The following is a 24917-nucleotide window of genomic DNA, read 5'->3' on the forward strand; positions in this document are numbered from 1 at the left end:
CGCCCACCACATGCGGTTTCGTTTAGCAGAACAGCGCTACACTTTCAGGAACTGTCACCCATGCATACTTCCAGCGGCTTTCTTCTCCTATGGAACGAGGCTGACAGTAAAGTGAAACCTCCGCCTCAAGTCGGCCGCCGCCGACACTGCCAAATACGGCGGCATGCCTCGCCTCACGTTCTTCCATTTCAGGTCGGTCGTTACTACGGCCCCAGAGGGCCAAACGTTTTGGGAAAAAATATCATGACAATTACACATAAAAGCACGGTTTAAGAAAAAGAAAAAAGAGACGATTCTGAAAGAATTCCAGTCAAAAACTGCGGCGGTCTTCTCGGGAGTGGTCATTTAGCGGACCGACGGCTCTCTGGATGAACGGATGCTTGTTTCTATTACGTTTTAACACTGTGGACGATACGGGCCCATATGGATGTGTTTAGTCAGCACTGCTCAACACACAAAGGCATGCCTCCACGCACACACGCACACACACACACAATTAGTACTCACAATTAGTATCCCTCTACATGTGTCTGGAGAGCTACGTCCCCCCCAAACGAGCTTATAAATGCACATGCTGGCTGGAGCTTCAGGTTTTAACATCACAGCAGTCAAGTTTTTAAGAAGTTGTAGCGTCAGTTTGAGAGCTCTAAGAGCTGCCGACCCATCCTCGTCCCTGACCACCCTCACGGCGATAACTTCACCACGCACGTGTACAATGAATGCGCACACACACACACACACACACACACACACACACACACACACACACACACACACACACACACACACACACACAGTACAGCTCCAGTGTAATTCAGGAAACATCTTGGGTGTCTGTCGTCTGGCAGCCTGTATCCACTTAGAGCTACAGGAGTCCAACACTATGATGCTGTGTATCTGAAGATGCGGGATGACAGACAATCACTCTCTCTCTCTCTCACTCACTCTCTCATCCTCCCTCTATCAGTTTTCAACCGCTACAGGTTGAAAGACTATAGACTGGTAGAAAAGGAGGTATGGTCTTTGGCCACCCAGCGACAACAATCATAGCAAAGTGGAATTCTCTGTTGTCGCCCAAGGGTTTTGGCGTCCTGTGGATCCTAAAAAAAAAAAGGATCTAAATTGCAGAAGGGGGAGCTCTTAAACACAGTATAACATCAAACGATTTTTTTTTTTTTGGTGGCTCAGTACATCCATTTATGTGTGCACACTGCACACATAAATGGATGTACTGAGCCACCAAAAAAAATGCAGCATACAAGCTCACCTTCAGACAGGTGTGCCGTGAGCGGCGTCTGGGTCTCCTTGCTGTAAGAGACCAGCTCTCTGGGGAGGAAGTCTACCTGGGTGATCTTTGAGGCTCCCAGCCTGTGCATCCTACGCCTGGGTGACACAGACAGGATGTATGGTTAATCTCACGAAAATGTGCACACACACGTACACGCACGCAAACATGCACATGCGAACACACACACAAGTCCTGTACACGGGTTGAACAGCTTTTATTGTGCGCCAGGGGTCAACGGTTGAAGCTTGCAAATTGCCAAGTTTGAAATGTGTAACAAAGACTTGCTCAAACTTCAGAAGGGTGCGATATTTGAGCGTCTTTAATGAGTTATTACATGATTTCTGAAGCCATGTCGTGCACTACGGGTTTCTCAGGTAAAAACATGGCCTGTATTTATTCCTACACTTCCATAGCTGCATCCATCCAAGCACCTCTGGCTAAGCCAACCATTTCCTACAAATGTTAGCTGACAAGAAATTCTTTCAAGACAAGGACAGTCCTGAAACCAGCCCTGGTCCTCGTTTCGGAAAACTGCAGTCTGCTGACTGCAATATTCATGGGCTCCAAGGTGTCACGCCTCGGTCAGAAAATGAAACCGAAGGGAAGAGGAAAAGGAGAGGAGAAAGATTTACCCAAGCTCAGAGTCGGCCTGCAGCTGAAGCACAGAGGGGTCAGTGTCCCACTGCAGTGTCCTGATGTCAACAGCAGGGGGCGGTAAGATGAAAGAGAGGACATGCTTGTAACATATTGACACATAACCCTTACTTGAATCACACACACACACACACACACACACACACACACACACACACACACACACACCTGACTGAGAAGTCCCCCATAATGACATGCAACCTGACTTGCACTGTCAGTGGAAAGACATTGCTCAGACAAGGGGACACAGCAGATGAGGCTTTACATAAGACAGAAACTGATTCACCTTTAATGTGCTGTGTGCATTTAAAGGCTCTTGGTCTCACTAATAGATTTATTGATCTTCAGCCAGGAGATTATTACAAGATGATGAGCTGCGATAAAAAAGTGTAACCGCTATAGGATAAAATGTGAAAATGATTTGATTGCAGACCATATTGGAAAACTTAACCAAGTCGATTTCAAAGGCATAGGGTAATACTGTATATCCGTATAATCTAACCGCATGACTCTTATTCAGCAAACCACAAGTGGCATACAGAATTTTTTTTAACATATTTCCATAATAACAGATTGTTGCATTACAGTCTTTGGTGTGAAAGCAGAAAAATTAAAAGAAAAAAATCCATTTTGATATTTCGCATGCCAAATTGTTAAAAAAAAACCCAAAACAAAACACATGACAAAACATGAACAATGAATCCAGCTCTATCGCATACACACCTGAAGCAAAACAGGCACACCAAGATCGGTCATGTGAAAAGCTGGGGCCTGCTAAACATGCATGACAACACATTTGCCATGCATGCGGGAGAATCTGCTGTTATTACATTTGCACAGCATTTTCTCAGCGCTGGCTTGCTTCATATGGGGGAGCGCGCCTGTGTGTGTGTGTGTCTTTGGGGAGGGTGGGGTGGTTGTAGTCACTTGTGGGGTGGTGGTGGTCATAAACAAACACACCACCAGGGAGCTTTAAAGTCAACTCGGTGCCGAAACTGACAGGGCAGTGCCTCCAACCGGGTAGCCCTTTTGGATGCTACCTTTTAGGAGCAGCGGACATGGCCATTAGACTTTCAGCCTGAGTGTCATGCGACGCCAATCTGAGAGCGGCAAAGCACCTCTTCCCCCAGACAGAGTGACCATTTTACTGTAACTGCACTGACACATTACAATGAGACTGTCAACGCCGTCAGGCGCGAAAAACTACTTCCGCAGCCAAAACCGTATGAGCGGAAAATTCATCGGGGCCTGGTGTTAAAGGGAAACAGTGGGGCTTCGGACAAGTAGTCACCTGAAGAGAAAGGGGGGGGGGACAAAGGGGAAGGGGGAGATTGTCAGTGGGCACCGCGTTGTTTTGCTTTCATTAAGCGTGACTAGAAAACATTGGTAACACCACTGACAACACGGCGGGTGCCTCTCAGTGTCAACATGAAGGTGAACTCAGCCGGGGAGGGGGGACATTCCTGGGTCTGATGTGAGTATGCTTACCTGTCGCTCAGTGCTTGTGACTTGTTTTTAGAGAAATCTGACCTAAGAGGGGACACACGTACACATGCACACACACACACACACACACACACACACACACACACACACACACACACACACACACACACACACACACACACACACACACACACACACACACAAATACACAAAAACCACAAATGGAGAAGCTCAAAAATGGCATGCTGTACTCCAGGGTGGATTTGGGGGGGGGGGGTGTTGTTTGATTTGTTTCTTTATTTGCTTTCGTTTCAGGAAGTAAACTCACCAATTTGTAAATTCCAATTGGTAAAAGCTAAAGGGGAATGAGAGATAATCTCACATCAAACAACTTTTATTCCTGAAACGCGGTCCAGTTCTCACAGGCTCATCTGCCCCAATTCCACCCCTGGCCGTAGCAGAACAACACATGGCTGACAGGCCCTGTAGGGGGCGCCCTTATACAACCTCGCTCTCTCTACAACAAACTGCCGCTGGGTAGCGAATGGGAGGCGCTTGGATGTTGATGACCACTTTGCGCTTAACTTCGGTTTTATCTCGACGGAAGTGCTGTACGGCCCTCGTTAAGACGCATGAGCCCTCTAGCGAGCACTGGGGATGCAGCTTTAGCTTTCTACAGAAGAGTAACAGCATGAAATAAAAGACTGTGTAACAGACTGTTCCGTTTCACCGTGCTTCTATATGCGAGGTATAATGTCCCATCTGCGGTGCCGTAGGGAAGGCAACATTTTTTGGGGGAATTTTCCATCTCACACCTGCTAGTTTCCCTTTGCACATCTGTCATCGCTAATTTCCCCCAGGGTGGCTCACCATGGGTGCTTTCTGAAAGTTCATCAACATAGTGGCTACTTACATTTGATATAATTTAAGCGGAAGTCTGCATCCCTTCGTTTTCTTTATTAACATACAGGGTTTCAGTTCACATGGAGTTTTGAGCTTAAAAAGAGCTAGCCTATGGCTAATATCCGTGTGCTGTCGTGTGGTCATCGAAACATCAAGTGTCGTGACAAGTAATGGATACCACACCGGAAACGTAACGGGACACCACAACATCAACAACACTTACTGAGGCCGATGCTTACCTAAGCCTGCTTGTTCCGTTTACAAAAGACAGATAAAAGGCACGTCAGAAACGGAAACATGTCAAAATGTATCACAGACCAAATAAGTGCACATGACGACCGTCATTGTTAGGCCGTGAAGTAGAATTAGGTGCCATTTCTTCGGGGCCTTGGTAACCCATGCAAAAGCATCCTTGGTGCATAAGCGTGAGCAAAAAATATCCTTGCTCCTCAACGTGACTATAGATCTGACACCGTGTTTGGAGAGGGGAAAGAGGACGAAAATAAACATTGAGGTACACTCAGCGTTTGGTTGTCAATAGTCTTTCCTCGGTCAAAACCTCACCTAAGGTTAAGGTTCAACAAATCCTTTTTTTCTTTTTCTCAAACATTATGCCAGACAAAAAACAGGGCTGACTCATCAAGCTGGGGGGAAGAGGGGGGGCACACCAATGGCATTGAGCCTCAGCGGGAAACTTGTCAGACCTACCTGCCCACCGCTCCACCGTCGGCTGAGTCCTGGCTCCCCGTCTCGCTGGGCGTGCTCACTGATTTGGAGGGGGACATTGGGGTCGGGACTAAATAATGAAAATAACACGTATCTAACATTAAAGGCTGCAGCGGATGGACTGGTCAACCCAGGCAATGCAATGGGAGCGAAAGGGTGCCCGTTAAACAAAAAAAATGAAATGGCAAAATAGCAAAAAACAAACAAAAACAAAAAAAGGGGGAGGAAAGAAAAAAAAGACAGGAGGGGGGGGACAGAACATCAAACGGGTTCTTGGCTTTGCAACAGAAATTTATTCAGCCCCGCTAGGCTGTATTCTGGGTTTTTGTTTTTTTTAATGAATTAATTAATGCTAAAAACAGACACAGTCATGACCTAATTCTGAGTGTTGGGGTGCTGTTGCACAACTACACCACTAGAGGGCACTGCTGATTAACGCTGCTGCTTGTTCTGAGTGACACAAATCCTTCGAAATGAAGTCAATGAGAGATTTGAAACGTGTGCAAAGAAGCGTTCCTTAACGTAGCCCATATATTCATATTGATATGGACTGGAATGACTTTCTTTGTTCAGTTTAGAATGGGTTTTTTTTTGGTCTTTTTTTTTTGTTTGGTTTTTTTTCACAGCTGAAGATGCCGTTACAAGGTAGAGTACATGCATGGAAACAAATGAAATCAGAACAGTCAACTGAAAGGTTGGCGCTCTAATGATGCTACATCAAAATGTCATTGCTGTGATAAAGTTATTCGCCATTGTCAAGTGACAATGTGCATCACAGAATACATGGGAGAGTTGATGGGCGAAAAAGACAACAGTACTTGAAATGGTGTGAAACTGAAAAGGTGAGTAGGTGCCATCTTAGTAAAGATTCATAAGGCAATGAAAAACACAATGTTCACAACAACACCAACCAAAAAGATGATCATATGGCATCTTTGAATCAAATTTTCTTGCTGTTTCGAACTCTTCTTGCATGCAAATATGACCACTATCAGAAGGCATGTCCAAACAACAATGCCTCACACATTTCTATCATTACTACTACTACTACTACTACTACTACATTATATACAAATGTGGCTATGTACTGAACCCAACAAGCATACTCCACACTGAACACATCAACTAAAAAATAGCATCATGGCTACATTGGGCCCAGCTGAATCTAACCAGTAAACAGCTTTTTTCCCCCTCCACCTTAAGTTTTAGGAAAAATATTTTCTCAAACTGTTTTAAGGACCTGGTTCTGCAACTTACAGATGCCCTACAAATGTATGACATATGAAAGCTTTTACGGTTTATAGTGCCGATAACCCTATTGATTAGCTCATATATGTAGTTTCCATTTTCACAGTGTAATGTGTCTTGTGTGTACCTAGTGGGGGCTCGGGGGAGATGCCAATGCTCTGTAGCAGGGCCTCGGTCTCCCTGCGCTTGCGGTCCAGATCTGAATCCTCTGGGGCAGCTTCTGTCTTCTGCTGGCTCTCAGCCTGCACAAAAAAAAAACCAAGACAACAAAAAACAACAAAAACATGCAATCTGTCAAGCATGGGCACAAACACCCCCATAAAATTCTGTTGATGTACAACCAAGTTAGTGAATTAATGAAATAAATAATGGCAGTATTGTTTCCAAACAAGTCCTACCATTCATGATTTGCGTAGTTGGACATGCTCATATTCTCAATTTCCAAATGAAAACACACAGATTTCATGTTTTTGTCTGTTTACTGTAGTGATGTCATGTGACTTGAGTTTTATTTGGACTTGGGTGTTTCCTGTGCAAGCCTGTGTCAGCCATTTCATACAGTTAGTAATCTGTATGTTATATGAGTTAATCAGAAAGTGTTTTATATTAGCAAAAGGCCAAGTATTGTATCTGCAAACTACTGAGTCATTTACACCTCACATATTGATTTGTTGCCCTGTGATGGCCTGGCAGCCTGTCTTAGGTGTCTCCCCACCGGCTGCCCAATGACTGCTGGGATAGGCTCCAGCATCCCTGCAACCCTGACAGCAGCATAAGCGGTTTGGATAATGGATGGATGGATATTGATTTTGCTATGTATCATATCAATACAGAGATTTTTTTTTCTAATTCCTGTCTGGCTAGCATGGCTCGTTTTATCAATTATTTTAGCGACTCTTGATCAAGAACACTCTTTTCAATGGGCGTCCCTGCAATTTAACACAAGGTTATTTAAAGGTTAAAAAATTCAGCCGCACAATCTCCATGTCTGTGTCACAGCTAACAACAGCAGCCAAACCACCTCGACTCCCGTGAAACATGATGAGGGCCAAGTTTGTGAATTTACTCACTTTTCTCCTTACCTCTTTCTTCTTCCTTTCCTCCTCCTTTCTTTTTTTCTCCTCCCTGATCTGGGCTAGGCGCTGCTTCTTGCGCTCTAGCTCAGCTTTTAGGTCACTTTTGTCTGACATGATTTCCTACGAGGCTGCAGGAAAAGAGAGCATATTGCACAAGAGTAGGCCATGCATAACATTTTAGCTACAAGTGTGGTTTCATTACAAGATGAAATGTGCACATATGCATGTGTACATACATAACCTTGGCTGCAGAGTACCCTGACTGGGTGCGCCATTTGCTCAACATGTATTGCTGAATTCAGGTAAAGTGTACACACCAGACAAACAGGGCTTTCCATAGTGGTATCCATAGTGGATTGTAGGCTATACAGGTAGCCTGGAAAACCCTTGATTCGGCTGACAAATGTCAACAGAAAACTTCCCCAAATCTAAGTATATCAATTACATTAGGCTGCACACCATTGAGAAGCACTGAAATTTCAATGCATTGCAATCTCTTGGATCAGTGTATGTATACATTTTCATTTGGTTAGCTTTGCCTAATTGTAATTTAGAAGTCAATTAAACCTAAGCTAGGTGAGCAAGTGCTGAGTTTGCCTTATATTTGGGATTGTGCATCGGCTCAACCACAACAGGCCTGTATTGGTTTTATTTGGATCCACTCTTGGGTGTTGAGTGGGCTGACCAACAGTGCATGCTATATTGTGGGTTGTCTGAGCCCTGAGAAATGTGTCATTTTCCAGGTATTAGGTTAATTTGCACCAGGGTTAATTTATACTTACAATGCTCAAAACAGACAGTAGCAGTGTATACCAATATTGATAAACTGTACATTTGCTTCAAGTACACCCTATCTTAACTTTCTCCAGAGGTTTCATCTAGTCTGTAAAGACGATTTGAACATACAACAATAGACATCAATAAGAAAACACTGTGCTGCTCAGGGTTGAGAATAAACCAAGACCCCCGCCTATTGATAGACAAGGACTAACCAAAACAATGGAAAGGTGAAAAGTGGAGAAAACTGTAACAGTCTCGAGACACAATAAACCAATGTATGATGACAATACATACACATTTTCATACACATTCCTTAGGCAAGGAAGGGAAATGGGGTTGACGCCTTGAGCATAGCTATGGTTAATCCCCCCAAAAATTACCTCAATTTGCATTTTCGTCAAATAGGCCATTTTACTGCGCTGTAGGCCCCGAGAAGCACCCCACCCCACCCCAAATATGGGGTAAATAACAACACAGACACACACACGTACCACCAATTACCTCGTAATTACATAATAATGCATTGCTGTCGTTTTGTATCGCACCTTATTTCTGGTATTGATGAAGATGTGTCACCGGTAAAGATGCTGTCTCACTGCTGCAGCCCGACCACTCACCACATCTCCTCCTTCAAATACATCGACTCTTGTCACTTTAAAAGGATCTCTGAAACGTCGGGTTGACTCGTTAAATCAGACTAGTGATGACAAACGTTGAAATTTAGGATTTTGCCATTCGATGACCCAGATAAACCGTAACACAGGTATCTTGCACGCCGCATCATTAGGAGGAGCAGGATGGGGATGGAGGAGAGGAAATCCCACCTCTTCAGTCAGCGTCCGGCCAACATTTGAAACCCCGCCATCTGCCGGCTTCGTGGAAAATTACACAGTACCACCGCCCATAACCTTTGATAATCTATCTGCGCCCGTCGGTCATGTTGTTTTCTATTAATAGTGGCACCAGAATAAACCAAATGTCGATACTATCAAATACATTCTTGTTACAGTCTTTCGACGAGGCTCCAGCAACGCCACTAAATATTATAAGCCCCTCCCACAAGTCTGGCGTAGCTCGGCGACCATTGGTCGACCTCAGTGGCACTCTCGTTCGCGTTCCCATCAATAACACGGCTGCACACAACAACAGAGGTCGCAGCTGGGAGCCAAACTTGAGCGAAAGTCAACGAGATGCCTGGAAACTGACCGAAAAAACGGATGGCGGTCGTTTTGACGATCGTGTCAACCCCCGTTTTTCCTCTCCTAGCGTGGATCTAGCGAGCGAGAAGGTCCAAACATTCGGCAAACTGGAGCATGCTGACAAGAAAGGACACCTTGTGCCTCGTACTGGTTTTTCTAGCGGCAACCTTCATCTAGACCCCTGATTGCATCTGCAGGAAACATGAGGTTCGGACAGCTTCTGTTGAAGGGCAGCACATTGGCTGGGATACCAAAACAAGTGGAGAGGTTCGCCAAGTTCTCCCCTTCGCCTTTGTCCATGAAGCAGTTCATTGACTTTGGTAAGTTCTCAGACGAAAAATGCCTGTATGCAAGAAAACTACAAATTCAGGGGCACAACCTTACACTGCCTGTCTGTCAGACTAAGTATCAGCTGCCATTGTTAGAGAGAGAGAGAGAGAGAGAGAGAACATTAACATGTATGCATTATAAAGTTATTTATATTGAAACGGTGTTGTCAGACAAGCAATTTAAAGGGTGTGAATCGCCTTTGTTTATTTTGTTTGTTATGTATTGCTCCTTTACAACACTGTTGTATTACATTTATCTGTCAGCACCGTTTCACTATAAATAACCCTCCAAGAGACAAGTGCTGCTCATATCTTTAGCTCGTTGTCACTTCTTCTTTGGGAATCAATAATTACTTTGCAAAATTCAACTGTTTGTGTTAATGACTTACAAGACCTGTACCTGTGATGATTGAAGCCTTTTATTATAAACCACAGCATGAACACATGTTGAACTCATCTGGGCATTTTGTGTTTTTGTTAGCCCATTCAAACGCATGCAGGTCACTGCCTCATCAAGAAAATAAAAGTCTGTCATTTCATAACAGATTTTTATTTTTGCTGCAAACGCACTTCGTCTTGAATCACCTCTTGATTAGCTTTATTCGTTTAAGTAGTGCGGGATGTCCAAGAAAAGAAGCAGTGATTTAGTTTGTCTCAGGATGTCCTAAGATGTCCTGTTGTTTCTCCTCATGTTTTCTCATGTTTGTCATGTGACTGCAGGCTCAGCCAATGCATGTGAGAAGACCTCCTTTGTGTTTTTGCGTCAGGAGCTTCCTGTCAGACTGGCCAACATAATGAAGGAAATTGACTTCCTCCCTGACAAGCTCCTTGGCACACCGTCCCTGCAGCTCCTCACCAGCTGGTAGGCTCCTCCCTGGACCCAAAAATATATGCCCTGCTGTTCTTTGAGAACAGCCCATCCATACTAACCAAACACTGTGCTATCGAAGCCTTCTTAATATTGATGCATCCCAGTGTGAGTTATTGTTTTCTTGTTCCTTCTATCACATCTTGTCAGGGGCCCTCGAAGGCCTAGCGCTCAGCTGGCAGTATATTTATACACCATCAGCAGGCTGTACTTGGATTTATAATTGTCTTAATCCATTAAATGTGATGGATCAATGTTGTTGCTACATAGATTAGGACTGTTTACTACTGCGTAGCTACACAATCAATAATCGCCTTACTATTAGAGCACATTAGAGCATCTTTAAACAGTGATTATTTTGCAGCTGGCTAGGCCATTGTAATGTAAGTCCTATCATAGCATAGGAATTCCATTAAAACATGGTTAATTGATGAGGTAGTAAATTTTTGTAAACTTCTTTTTTTAGCTGAAAACATGTTGGTATGGGCCTAGAATGGTAGAGCTGATTGCCTTCATGATTCATTCAACAACAACAAAAACAAAAAAAAGAGACTGCATCACACCACTGCTTTGAGGGAGAAAATCAGTGCCTTTTCTTACATCCGTAGGAAAGCTCATGTTATGATCACCCCCCCCCCTCCAAATTGCCTACTTGATATGGAGGCATCAAAAACACCATAATCCCTGTGAACTAGCCAACAGACGTGTGGTCCAGTGCGTTAGACCAGTAAAATATAAGGCGAGAAAGGCGACTCACCAGTGTTAGCCAACTAAATGCTCTCTCTCGATAGACTTGAAGCTGGGGCAAGATATACTCCCACAACACTGCCGCCCTCAGTTTCACCCCCAACACCGTCACTGATCTCTACATCTACACCCCCCTTTTTATTGTTTTTCTAAATGTGAGGAAGTGGAGACAGGCAAAAAACGAGTGCTAACCTACTCTAACCATGGCTTAGCGTTAATTTGACCCATCGAACACATCCCTCCTGTTTTGTTGGCTCCGTAGGCCCGCTAATATCTTTCAGATGTTTAGCTCCAAGTAAATTAGATCGTCTGTTTGGAATCGGCCCCCTGTTGACCATTATGAACCCAGATAGTCCACGCTACCAGCTGTGATCAAGTGATTGCTGTTGGTGTTGTCTCTAGAACAGTGTGAGTCACAGTGAATATCTGTTTTGTTTCAAGATGCATCAACTTGCTTTCCCTCTGTCTGTACCTGCCCCCCTGTTTGTGTTGACGCCGCTGTATAGGGGAGCATGCCTTGTAATGTTTGTTTGGATTAGATGAAGAACATCAGTTTAACAGCGCAACAAACCCAGTGCCCTGCGGTGCTATTTACTTCTTTATGCAAGAAGCCTATGTAACCAAATAGATCAAAATATAGTGTGCACGGGCGTCCGGGTGGCGTGGCGGTCTATTCTGTTGTCTACCAACACGGGGATCGCCGGTTCAAATCCCCGTGTTACCTCTGGCTTGGTCGGGCGTCCCTACAGATACAATTGGCCATGTCTGTGGGTGTTTGTGTTTTTCATTATAATTAAAACCTCATATATGCTGAGCACGATTCCTGGACCACACAGAGCCCAGGAATCTTGTTCAAAGTTTACATTATCGGCATCCGGGTAGCGTAGTGGTCTATTCCATTGCCAACCAACATGAGGATCGCTGGTTCAAATCCCCATGTTACCTCCGGCTTTGCTGGGCGTCCCTACAGACACAATTGCTTGTGTCTGTGAGTCGGAAGCTGGATGTGGGTATGTGTCCTGGTTGCTGCGCTAGCGCCTCCTCTGGTCGGTCGGGGCGCCTGTTTGGGGGGGGGGGGCTGGGGGGAATAGCATGATCCTCCCACGTGTTATGTTCCCCTTGTGAAACTCCTTACTGTCAGGTGAAAAGAAGCGGCTGGCGACTCCACATGTATCAAAGGAGACATGTGGTAGTCTGCAGCACTCCCCAGATCGGCAGAGCGGGTGGAGCAGCAACCATGATGGTTCGGAAGAGTGGGGTAATTGGCCAAGTACAATTGGGGAGAAAAAGAGGGGGAAAAAAGCCAACAAAAAAAAAAAGTATAGTGTGCACCCACGTCAGTGAAATGTACATCTACTACATAGTGTCACCTATTCCAAGTGGTCGTAGAAACCTTGCAACTTGCTGGAGAAGTCGGTTTACAGAAGTTATTGAAACAAGCCCCATATGGGTGGTATCCTCCTTAGGGTGACTCAGGTGGTTGTTTTCCTCAAAAGAGCATGCTTTCTATTTTTGTCTTCTGGCTGGAAGGCAATTTTCCCCCCCTTTTGTTTGGATGGGTTGCTAATCTTGTGTAAAGTGAAACATGCACAAGATAATTGTGATGAGATTCAGGTTCAGGGCCGAACGGATCAGCGTGCTGCAGTGTCGCACGTCTGCCTTACTCACTTCATCTGTAATCACTTCACACAGCTGTTCTTTTTTCACTTGTAAGACTATGGACGTGTGTGTACACACACACACACACACACACACACACACACACACACACACACACACACACACACACACACACACACACATACATGCACAAAAGTACATTGTGTGCCTTGGTGGAAAGGTTGAGGCAGAGACGGGATGAAAGGTCAGAGGCTGTAAAGACGGAGGCATCAAGTGCGTGACAAATTCTGTTCTGTTATACACAACGGGGTCTCTGCGTTACCGCTACAGTCCTTTTTAGCTGTCATGCTGAAAGACCTGGCCTGGCTGTGTTTGGGACCTCTTACCACGACACAAGCTTGTGTCCATCTTTATTTATCCATGCCCCCCCCCCTTTCTCCTGTCCTTCATCTCCACTGGATAATGTGTGCAAAAGAAAGCTAGAGCACTTAAAAACTAGAGGGAAGAAAGCTTCAAGTTGTCGATTCCAGCCTAGTTTGTTAACATTATGAGTCAAAACGTGTGTTATGGTCTCAACGTACCGTCATTGTTTTTGCATAGAGCTGGTTCCTCTACTTTAAGTGTTGCTCACCAGGCCAAATGCACCAAGCTGGTTTCAGTCTCTTTCCAGGCACACCGATTCTGTTTGTCTGTGTCATTTTTTAGGTGTGAGCTTGTAGATCACATGAAGTTATGTAAATAACAAATGTCACAGACATCTCCTCCACCATTATCTCATAACCATCATGTCTAAACTTGGCCATCTATGTACTTCACGCGCTGAGACTCTTTTTTCCCCCCAGTGTTCCCGTTGCAGAGGCCCACCATGCTGCCGCTCTGCGCGAGGTGCGAGGTCACGCTCTAAATGTGACCTGGCAACAAACAGTAGGGGGAAATTACTGGTGGTGTGTCACAGCCTCCCAAGATCGCTCGCTGTTGTTTAGAAGAGACCTGAAACCAAAACACAATCAGGGTGGCTGAAGGTCAGCTGAGGGACAAAGTCAGCATGTTGGGAAGGCAGCCACACTGCCTGTTACCCTTCACCTAGTTTCAGAGAGAGCGAGAGAGAGAGATAGAGACAGAGAGAGAAAGAGCCTACAAAGCACACAGGCACTTCCTTGCCTATCAGTCTACATAGAGCAACAAAAAAAAGTATTACGTAAGGTTTAGTCTGTTGACCAGATCAGTTGTCTTTACTGCATTACAGTATAATTTGTGTATATACGTACATAGATAGATAGATGGATAGATGGATAGACAGACATACAGACAACTTGATTAATCCCCAAAGGGGACATCCATTTGCGACCAGACAAGGAGCATGTTTGTTAACCTTTCTCCTGGTTGAAGTAGTTACTGCAGCATATTACGAGCCGGTTTTCCTTAATGCACAGGAATACCATTCTGAAATAGGTGCTGAAACAACCTGTGACTCCACTGGTCATGCTTGCTAAATTTTGACTGCAAGGTAAATGCAATTTTCTTCCTCTAAGGGCTCTTTTGTTGGCCTCTAGCGTGGCTTCCTGCATGTACAGTATGTATATACTGTATAGACTGTACATGCAGTATATACATGCAGTATTGAGGCTGAAGTTGTTTCCATTTGTGAAGTGTTTGTTTTGTTTTTGTTTTGTTGTTGTTTTTTTTTGTGTGTGTGTCGACCAGGTATTCACGGAGTCTGCTTGAGCTTGTGGACTTTTTAGAGAAAGACCCAGACGATAAGCAGGTGCTGACTCAGTAAGTCATTTACTGACACATTCCTGCAGGCAGGAACTGCTTCATTTGCAGTGCATGTTGGTTAATGTTTGCACATAGCGCTATGCTCATGTCTGTTTATACTATTGCGGGGGTTCCTAAACATTTTAAAGACAAGCTGCCCAGGATGCATACATATTGGATGAAAAGACTCCCATCTTGGAACATTTTCTGGTGTTTTGCATGACTTGGTACAGGAGTAGACAACTGTCCGTCAACTGTTGGTGGGAAGGTAACAGTGGGTTGATGGTTAAATTTAAAGCTGGGACAGTGAGAGAATGATGTTACAAGATCTGTTCTGCAACATCATCCTCTCACTCTCCAAGCTCAAAACCTGCAATCTAACCATTCCTGATTTTGATGGGACCTATCACTGGGTGCCACTGTGTTAATATCCATGGTACGTGTCCTACACTTCCTATCCTAGCTTGATCCTTCATTTCTTCGCCTCCTAGGTTCACACAGACCTTAGTGAACGTGCGCAATCGGCACAATGATGTGGTGCCCACCATGGCCCAGGGCGTGGTGGAGTACAAGGAGGCATTTGGGGTGGACCCCGTCACCAACCAGAACGTCCAGTACTTCCTGGACCGCTTTTACATGAGCCGCATCTCCACACGCATGCTCATGAACCAGCACAGTCAGTATAGCACACAGTGATTATCAGTGAGTTACGCTCATGAATCAACGCAGTCATTAACTCGAAGCTCATCATTGAGTACTTGTCAAACGGGCCATCTGATAAGAAACCAGAATGGATTATCTTACCCACTGGGTATGTAAAAGATACCCAGCAAGCAGCAAAGAACACTCACCTTGGAACAAGCTCTGTAAAAACATAGATGTGGATATGTTTGAAGTTCATAACCTGATTTTATTTGATGAATTTTTTGGTGATTTTTTAACTGATAAAGCATCACATAGTTGTAAAGACACAATTCATATTTTGCCGCTCGATGAGAGCATCAGACAGTCAACACCCATGCTGCCTTGGCAGCCATAGACATCATTGCAGCTCTGCTACTGCACAGATGCAGGGCAGTGACTGGTGACTTGCACATTTAATACCAGGGCACCATGCCTCTCAACAAATATTACACTCACTAGCTACTGTAGCTTCCTACTTCTAGTGTCCATTTTCTAACAAGGAGGCACAAATGCTTGGCTTTCCTTACATAGTGCGTAATGTTTGCATGTGTTTTGTCTGGATTGCTAACAGTCTTATATGTTTGTTGGGCTATGTCTTCTAGCATTAATCTTCAACGGCAGCGCTAACCCTGCCCATCCCAAACATATTGGCAGCATCGACCCCACTTGTGATGTGGTGGAGGTTGTAAAAGGTAATCTCTCTCTCTCTCTCTCCTTCTCCCTATGTACACTGTATGTGTGTATATAGTTACGTATATAAACCTGACATTTAGATAAGGGACCATGCATACACGCTTGGCAGGGTATTCTGTGTATTATCTGCCTTCCACCTCTCTTGGTGCTTGAAAGTGTTTTGTGAAGAGGTGTGTTGCTATGATAGAACAGCCATTGAGATGTTAATCATTGTAACTCAGAGCCTAGACAACGTCCTGGCCATCACACTCATTGCCTAGTTTTTTATTCGCTCATGATGAATTGGTGTTTGTCTTGTCGGACTCTTGTATTTCAATTTCTCACGTTGTATAATGACGACTATTTGCTCTGCAGATGCCTATGAGACCTCAAAAATGCTCTGCGAGCAATATTACCTCATCTCTCCCGATATGGAGATCACACAATTCAACTGTAAGTTTTTGAAATGCAGCTTTGAGTAAAAGCTACAGATACTGTTCTAGCTTTTGTCGCATAAATGTTTGTTTTTAAGTCTTTTTCAGCTTTTTTGTCGTGCACATGAGTTTTCTGAGATCTGTCTGAGATGGGGCAGTGTGTAGTGCTCTCGGATTTTGTTGAGAATATGTGCGTCTGCTTACTGTCGGCTGGGCCTGTCAAGAGCCAGCCTCAACATTATACATCACTCTTCAGTCCGCATACCTCATACGTACTGTCTGTGAATGTTCTCATACGTACTGGGAATTATTTCCAGAACAGTATGAGAGAGCTGCTTTATTCCACCGTGCTGACTGTATATAGATTCAGATAGCGTTAAAGAGACAAGTTGTGTCTGTGGAATTGTTTGATTACAAGAAAACTTCATTTCAAATTTGGTTACATGTTATTTGTTAAAATACAGTTTGGTAAGGGGTGTCCGGGTAGCGTAGCGGTCTATTCTGTTGCCTACCAACAAGGGGATTGCCGGTTCAAATCCCTGTGTTACCTCCGGCTTAGTCGGGTGTCCCTACAGACACAATTGGCGGTGTCTTCGCGTGGGAAGCCAGATGTGGGTATGTGTCCTGGTCGTTGTGCTAGCGCCTCCTCTGGTCGGTTGGGGCGTCTGTTCGGGGGGGAGAGGGATCTTGGGGGATAGCTTGATCCTCCCACACGCTACATCCCCCTGGTGAAACTCCTCACTGTCAGGTGAAAAGATGCGGCTGGCGACTCCACATGTATTGGAGGAGGCATGTGATAGTCTGCAGCCTTCCCCAGATCGGCAGTGGGGGTGGAGCAATGACCGGGACGGCTCAGAATGGGGTAAATGGCTCGATACAATTGGGGAGAAGGGGTTACAGATTAGATAAAATTCCTCTTTTAATGTATTACTGAAAGCATTTACTGGAGATACACTGTAATTATGTACAATGCATCTTAAGGCCCATGTTTGATAAAAGAAGAATATAGGAAAAAGGATTGTAATGTCATTTCCTTTGTTTTGGTTGGCATGGGCTCGTATTCCGTATCCAATTACCATTACAAGTCCTCTCTTGTCTCTGACTCCTCCAGTGCATGCACTGCATTTACAATTTACAATACAGGCTGCATACTCACTGGTTTACCTTTCAACCAGGCTGCCATGACTGGACATTTTCCAAGATGTGACACATTTACAAGAGAGAGGGGGAATTACTTTTTTTTTTTTTTTAGTAACTGAATTGATTTTTCACAGCGAAAAACCCAGGCCAACCTGTCCATATTGTCTACGTGCCATCTCACCTCTATCACATGCTGTTTGAGCTCTTCAAGGTACAGTAACTCTAGATGTATAACATTGCAAACTACAGTGTACAATATGACATTGGCTTGCTTGGTAAAGTGCTTCATCCAGATTTTTTTTTTGAGTTTTCCAAAAGTAAATTTTTCAGTTTGTATACACAGAGAGAGTTCAAACATAAGCAAGGTTGGCTTTCATAATACAGAGTAATTGGTGGCAATGCCCATTGCCAGCAGTGTAATGTACTACTTGTTTGTTTGCCACCAGAACGCCATGAGAGCCACTGTAGAGACCCACGAGTCGAGCCTGACTCTGCCGCCGATCAAAGTGCAAGTTTCACTGGGCTCAGAGGACCTCACTATCAAGGTATAATGAGGTCAATGAGAGTTTAGATAGCAACAACACTGCAGAGATGGTAAACCTCTACATAGAGGCTCGAGTAAATTACCTGTACAAGAGGGATGCGGTGTTTTGAGGAGAGGGCAACAAAGACATATGTCAATGTATACATAACACAGTATAGGGTATGTAATGATACGGATGGAATCCATGCTGTCCTTGAGTTTGTTGGCATAACAGTGAGAAAAGGATCCTAAATATATGAATATACATTCATATTCATGTTTCCTGTATTGTTTTTCTGTTTAGATATATTCTTTTTTCGGCGTCCTTTGTAGATGTCTGATAAAGGAGGAGGAGTACCTCTGAGGAAGATTGAGCGTCTGTTTAGCTACATGTACTCCACTGCCCCCAGCCCTGTGCATACGGACAATTCCCGCAATGCTCCTCTGGTGAGACCCGCCTCTCACAGCCTAACTTTGCAGGGACTTTTTGACTTTTCTATCAGTTAAAGTTGTCTGGTTACACCCAAGTAAAGAACTGCCAACATATCATCATGATGTGCAAAAGTCACCGAGATAGAATTTTTTTGCTTTTGCATTCAAAATGCAATAGAGCTGGGCAATATATCAATATAGTATTGATGTTGTGATATGAGATTAGATATTGTCTGGAATATTGGTCATAATTATATTGTAATGTAATTTAAATGTTGTCATTCCCTGGTCTTAAATGCTGCATTACAGTAAAGTGATCCAGTTTTCTGAACTTGGTAGACTGTTTTAGCTGAGTAAAATGAACAATTAACACTTCTCTACATATATCATCATATCCACACCACTAATGATAATTTCTCAAAAATTTCCTGTGTGCAAACTTCTTATGAAAGCACCATTGATAATATGATAATATTCAGAAAATATCATCATATTATCAATATTAAGGTATTTGGTAAAAAATATTCTGATATTTGATTTTGTCAATATCACCCAGTCTAAAGCAGTTCACTGAAATCTACACTGTTTCAAACCTGAGGTCCACCATAGACTTTAATCTAATCCTGCATCTGCTAAACTGATCCTGACACAACTGAACATGGTTGTACAGTCGCTGAATTACAAACTAGACTGTAGTTACCCATATTTCTCAGGATTAAACTTTAACTTAGTGTGAGAGAGAAGGCCTGTTATTGCAGTCTAACTTAATATAAATATAATAATATAATAATAATAATAATAATAGCAATATAATAATAAAAAATACACTTCATCTATATAGCGCTTTTCTTAAAATGTTACAAAGTTCTTTACAAAGAAATAAAACCAGACAGGGCAAAAATGAGAATAAGACCAAAGGACATGAGCACAGAGCAGGTAGAGACAATAAATGAATATGACCAAATAAATAGGAATAAAACAGTATAGATAAATAAAAACATATATTAAACATTTCCAACAGCTTTCACAAAGAGAAAAGTTTTAAGAAGAGATTTAAAAGAAGCTAGAGATTTAGTGTGTCTGAGTTCAGTAGGCAGTGAGTTCCATAGTGTGGGGGCTATAACAGCAAAAGCCTGATCACCCTTTGTCACAAACCGTGACCCTCCCAGTTCACAGAAATTTTTGTTTGGGACATCCAGGATTTAATATCAGAGAGGCAAGTTGTGAGATTTGCTAGGCTGCTAGGATCGGTGGGTTTTAGTGGCATCTATAACTGAGTGTTATCAGCATGAAAATAGTAAAGCACATCATGATTTTGAATAACCTGACCAAGAGGCAGCTTGTATATAGAAACAGAAGGGGGCCATGCACTGTACCTTGAGGGACACCACAACTCACCTCTGTGCGCAGTTAGCAGTAGGTCATTAGTAACCTTAAGAAGAGCTGTCTCGGTACTTTAAAGTGCTCTAAAACCAGACTGGAAACTGTTAAAAACACTATTAGTGTTCATAAAAGATATCAGTTGAGATGAAATTACTTTCTCCAGAATATTAGGTAAAAAAGTCAAGTCAAGTCAAGTCAATGTTATTTGTATAGCCCAATATCACAAAGTACAAACTTGCCTCAAGGGGCTTTACAGCAATGATATTAGACAATTTGGAGAGAAAAAATACAATATGGAGATTGGTCTGTAGTTACTTAAAAGACAGGGGATCCAAATTAGGTTTCTTTAGCAATGTGTGAACAATGGCATGCTTAAAACTGTATGGAAAAGAATCAGAGTCAAGAAAAAAAATAAAATTTAAATACAGAATAACAGGGCTAACAATGAAACATACCTCCTTTAGCAGTTTAGTTGGGATGATGTCTAAGATGCAGGAGGAGGAGTTTATTTTGGAGACTGTACTCTCTAACACTGAAATTGTAATGGGTTGAAACTAGGTAAAAGAGGCATAATTAACACGGGCAGTGTAAATAATGCAATGGTCAGGCTGGATTTGGGACCTGATATTCTCCACCTTATTTAAAAAAAGAGCGAGACATTTTTTGGACAGCTCAACATCAAGTTCAGAAAAAGTTGTGGAGGGACCATTAATAACAGAATCAATTACCCTAAAGATAACTTAAAGATTGTGGTTATTTCTGGGGTCCGCAGTGGTGTAGCGGTCTAAGCGTCAGCTTTGTGTCGATGCAGTTGCCCACTGGGGACCGGGGTTCGCGCCCCGGTCTCGTCAGATCCGACTATGGCCGGACTCGACGAAGCAGCAATAATTGGCAATGCTGTCTTTGGGAGGGGGACGGAGTTGGCTTGTGTTCGTCACATGAATGCATCTCTGTGTGTGTCGGAAAAAGCAGTGGTTCAGCTTGGATTCACCTTGTCATGAAAGTGGCGAGGCGTCTCCTTTGAGACTGCCAGCCGGAGAGATGCAGTTGGCGAACGCATGCAGTATAAGGGTGGGTGTTTGAACTAAAAAAATAGGGATTGATTGGCCACTAAATTCGGAGGAAAAATCAGAAATAAATTTATATATATATAAAAAAAGATTGTGGTTATTTCTAGATATAAATTTAGAGAAGTAAGCCGATCTCACATCCTTAACTGCTTTTTGATAAATTAACATTTGGTTTTTAAGGGTGTTATGTGCTATTTCAGTCTTGGTGACCTTCCATTGTTGTTCAGATTTTCTACAGAGTCTTTTAATGGCTCGAGTGTGATCATTCAGCCAGGGGAGTTTATTTAATTTTTGTTTCCTAGTTTTAAAAGGTGCAATTTGGTCGAGAATGGATAGGCACTGATTGTTGAATGAGTTTAATAGTGCACCTGGACTGAGAGGGAACTAAAGGATGATGAATTAAAAGATGATGAATTAAAAGCATCACAGAATTTCACTGCAGAACCAGCATTGAGAATGCGAGAGTGTGTTGTAGGGTAGAGGTAAGGAATAGAGAGTTGTAGTGGAACTTTAAAAACAACAGTTTTATGGTCAGTTACAAGCATATCCACCAGATTAAGACCCCCTATATTTTACTCTGTATGGCACTGTAAGTATGTGGTGATGTTTTAGCAATTTGCCCAGCTGGTTAAGCATGCAGTGCTTATATTCACTCATTTCTTCCCTCCCTCCACCTTTCCCTCAGGCTGGTTTTGGCTACGGCCTTCCCATCTCCCGTCTGTACGCCCGATACTTCCAGGGTGATCTGCAGCTCTACTCCATGGAGGGCTACGGCACCTCAGCTGTAATATACCTGAAGGTAACAACAGATGGCTCTGTAAAACCATGGCTGTCAAGGTCATTTCGGTTTTAAGGCTCACATCTAAATATAGCTCTCACTTATCATACTGGATTCACTTGACAAAGAAATGTGCAACGCCCATCGTGAGGGATGACTCATCGTGCGATCTTATGTTAACAAACACAGGTTTTTGTTTTCCTTTACTCCATGTTGTGCAACCAAAACAAGTTGTGGCATGTTTGCATGTTTCACCAGGCCCTGTCCTCGGAGTCGGTGGAAAGGCTTCCTGTCTTCAACAAGTCCGCATTAAGGCATTACCAGACAAGCACAGAGGCGGATGACTGGTGCATGCCAAGCAAGGAGCCGAAGAACCTGGGCAAGTACGAGAGGAGCCGCTAATGAAATGAACTGATGGAGCCGAGACAGAATGAAACAATAGGAACGAATGATGAAGAGATGGAATGAAGAGGAAGAGGGGTTTGGTTTGTAATAGGAAAAATGGGTAATCTTTTATTGTAACTGGGAGAGGTTAGAAAATATCTTCACGTAGTTGCCAGGGTTGGGCTATTATGTATGTGTGTGAGGTGGACTTTTCTTTCTTGGTCGAGAGAGAAGCTTGAAAATTGAATTTCCCCAGAGTTAAAGGCACCCGACAATACTGATCAAGTCACATGGCACCCCTCACATAAAATTAGCTAATTTCAATTACTGAAAAAGGGAAGATGAAAAGGGAGAACTGACCTCTGGCCAGCCTCAAGTCAGCTTCACCCAACAGAATCTAATTACATCTGAAAGTCAATCAAATGTCACTTCATAAGCGTCCATGAACATTGCCATACTGTGCGTGTGTGTGTGTGTGTGTGTGTGTGTGTGTGTGTGTGTGTATGAGTGTGGTGGGTCGTCTATTTTATACATCTAATCAGTTAAGTAATATTTGGCCTTACTCCAATTCGCTCTTTCATCAACCCTTTAATACACTGCGTGCTACCCAAAGTTATATTCCTTACATTCACACCCATAGAGAACCTGCTGTTTTTACTCCCTCTGGCTACAGGTGATATTAATCCTTTTAATGAAGGTTTCTTAGAATAGAATAGGCAGTAGACTGTGTGCTTTAGTTAGTGTATTTGTTTTGAACCTGAGACAAATGAAATGAATCTTCATGGTTTTCATTTATTAAGTCTTGTTAACACTCCTTTAAAAAAAAGAAAAAAGAAAAACGATAAGTCAGATGATCTGACGTTAGCTTCTTATCAGGTATTACTAAAAAGTATGTCCGATAATTTGACTTTCTACGTTGAGCACTAGAAATGTGTCATTGTTTAACGGAATACAGAATGTACATACAGATTCATACATACATACAGAATGTAAGTATATATGAATCTATGTATGCATGTATGCATGTATGTATGTATGTATGTATGTGATTGTGTGTGTGTGTGTGTGTGTATGTTTAAGTACGTATGGTTCAACTGTGAGTAATTTAATGTTTTATTGATGATATGTTGATAACCATTTCCTAGTTTCCTAGTTATCCAACACATTGACATCTATTTTCTTCCTTTTTAAACAAAACATGTTATATACAGAAGTATATCCAACAGGATATTTTAAAAATCTATTTTCATAGATATGTGAAAAAAAAATTGCTTGAAACTAAACAGTTTTAATCTGAAATGGCAACTATATCATTAATGTTATCATGGTGTTATCGTTATTGACAAGCAAGATGTACTGATTTCTGCGACTGGGGCCTTCAGTGGTAATTTGATATTCGCGTCACCATCATGGGCCATGTTTCATCATGGGCCATGTTTCATAAGTACATTTTAGGTTGCGTACAGGGTTTGACCCCATCTGTGACCTCTGCATGTAGAGAATCATCTTCAGCGGTTAAGTTGTGTATTGAAGTGTTTGGCTTCATGGTGTTGGATGCTAATGCTCTGGCATCATGGGGATTTTATCCAGCGGGGTGGGGGCTGGGGGGGCTGTACAAAATATCATCTAATGTTTGTTCAACCCAACATCAATGGATGATTCATGGACATGAACTGATGTCATAAAAGAGGCCAGTCAATACCATTTCCAAGCTTTGTAGATCTGCCAAATGATATCTTTAATCACTGATTCATACACATATTTCATATTCTCATTTTTAATTCCAGTCAATATGTTTGCTTCTGCAAACCACTTTACCAACCCTGTATTGTAATAATGGTTTTGAATAGTGATTACCAGGTATAACTACATTGATTTTATGATATGAATGAACTGACTGATTTTTTGTTGTTGTTGTTGTTGTTGTTGGGTAAAGTTCAACAGTGTTTGGGACCTGTAGATATGCAATAATAGAAATCAACTCTGAATAGGTCAACAGGGTCATATTTCCTTTGCCTTTTGCAGTACTTTTTGCTTTTTGCTACTGTCTCATCTGATTATTCCCTGCAGATCTGTTAGCCAGTGTTGCATAGCAAAATCATATGCAAGTGATTGTGGCATTAGATCGTGATACTTAACTTGAGCTTGACTAAAGGCAATTTCACTCAGCAGACATCACATTCGAGGGCAGATGTGAATGCTTCTCGATTCGTGAAGCTTAGCACTAGGAAGGAACAAGCACACCTCTCATTTCACCTCACTCATCACACACAACTTGATTGCTGTTCTATTTCTTTTTGACATACTGTCACATAATTATCACAGAAACAGATAAAGAAGGTAGTACTTTTTTTTTTTACTTCTCTCTTGTTACCAATCATTTCAATTTCGGAAAACTTGGCAACAGTCGTTACTTAATAAACATTTGCAAAGGTCAGGGTGGTGTACTGGATGGTGTTTTTGACCATTATGTAGAACATATGCTACAGGTGTACATGTGAAACATACATCTCTAGCAGTCAAGAGGGACCACTTCTCAATTTAGTACAATTTATTGTCATTAAAGGTACAGTGAAGGTCAAGGTACATGAAAAATGAAAGCTGCAATTAGGGTGAATGGGTTGTGGGGAGCTGGAGTCTATCCCAGCATGCACTGGGATCAAGACAGGAATTTTTTTTGGCCAGGCCACCAGTTCATTGCAGAACACACACACATACATTCTCTTTTACGGACATTCCAATTGCGAGTATCTTATTCACCTTATTCTGCATGTT

The 24917-nt window shown here is 42.8% G+C and overlaps 2 protein-coding genes across 7 annotated transcripts in view; one reads left to right on the top strand and one right to left on the bottom strand.

Moving 5' to 3' along the window:
• Positions 1–7455, bottom strand: part of LOC130129018 (cytoplasmic dynein 1 intermediate chain 1) — a 74615-nt gene extending 67160 nt beyond the window's left edge. Inside the window, exons 1-5 of one of the 2 annotated variants that reach the window (XM_056298811.1) lie at positions 7348–7455; positions 6393–6507; positions 5000–5087; positions 1921–1980; positions 1268–1383 (exon numbers count right to left, since the gene is read on the bottom strand). In XM_056298811.1, coding sequence (XP_056154786.1) covers positions 1268–1383; positions 1921–1980; positions 5000–5087; positions 6393–6507; positions 7348–7455 — 487 coding nt within the window. The remainder of the gene's footprint in view (positions 1–1267; positions 1384–1920; positions 1981–4999; positions 5088–6392; positions 6508–7347) is intronic. The other variant, XM_056298812.1, reaches the window with a different exon arrangement.
• A 1818-nt stretch (positions 7456–9273) lies between these two features.
• pdk4 (pyruvate dehydrogenase kinase, isozyme 4) lies at positions 9274–24573 on the top strand. Of its 5 annotated transcripts, none has more exons than XM_056298813.1 (11): positions 9274–9640; positions 10370–10511; positions 14589–14660; positions 15134–15318; positions 15929–16018; positions 16374–16451; positions 17707–17783; positions 18019–18117; positions 18429–18542; positions 21666–21779; positions 22017–24573. In XM_056298813.1, exons 1-11 carry the CDS (start codon positions 9523–9525, stop codon positions 22158–22160), a joined length of 1233 nt encoding a protein of 410 aa, XP_056154788.1. In that variant the 5' UTR covers positions 9274–9522; the 3' UTR covers positions 22161–24573. The 5 variants fall into 5 exon arrangements, 2 of the variants coding, with proteins under 2 accessions (XP_056154788.1, XP_056154789.1); XM_056298814.1 differs by having other exon boundaries at positions 9590–9640; positions 10417–10511; XR_008811943.1 differs by lacking the exon at positions 22017–24573 and having other exon boundaries at positions 18400–18542; positions 21666–21775.
• Positions 24574–24917: the final 344 nt, after the last annotated feature.

Source organism: Lampris incognitus, chromosome 18 (genome assembly GCF_029633865.1).
Source record: "Lampris incognitus isolate fLamInc1 chromosome 18, fLamInc1.hap2, whole genome shotgun sequence".
NCBI classification, from domain to species: Eukaryota; Metazoa; Chordata; class Actinopteri; order Lampriformes; family Lampridae; genus Lampris; species Lampris incognitus.

Bases quoted from the DNA above. Each gene is read 5' to 3' on its own strand.
- pdk4 (XM_056298813.1), top strand. From the start codon at position 9,523: ATGAGGTTCGGACAGCTTCTGTTGAAGGGCAGCACATTGGCTGGGATA. The intron at 15,319-15,928 runs GTCAGTATAGCA...TATGTCTTCTAG, and splicing joins CATGCTCATGAACCAGCACA to CATTAATCTTCAACGGCAGC. The intron at 16,019-16,373 runs GTAATCTCTCTC...TTTGCTCTGCAG, and splicing joins TGTGGTGGAGGTTGTAAAAG to ATGCCTATGAGACCTCAAAA.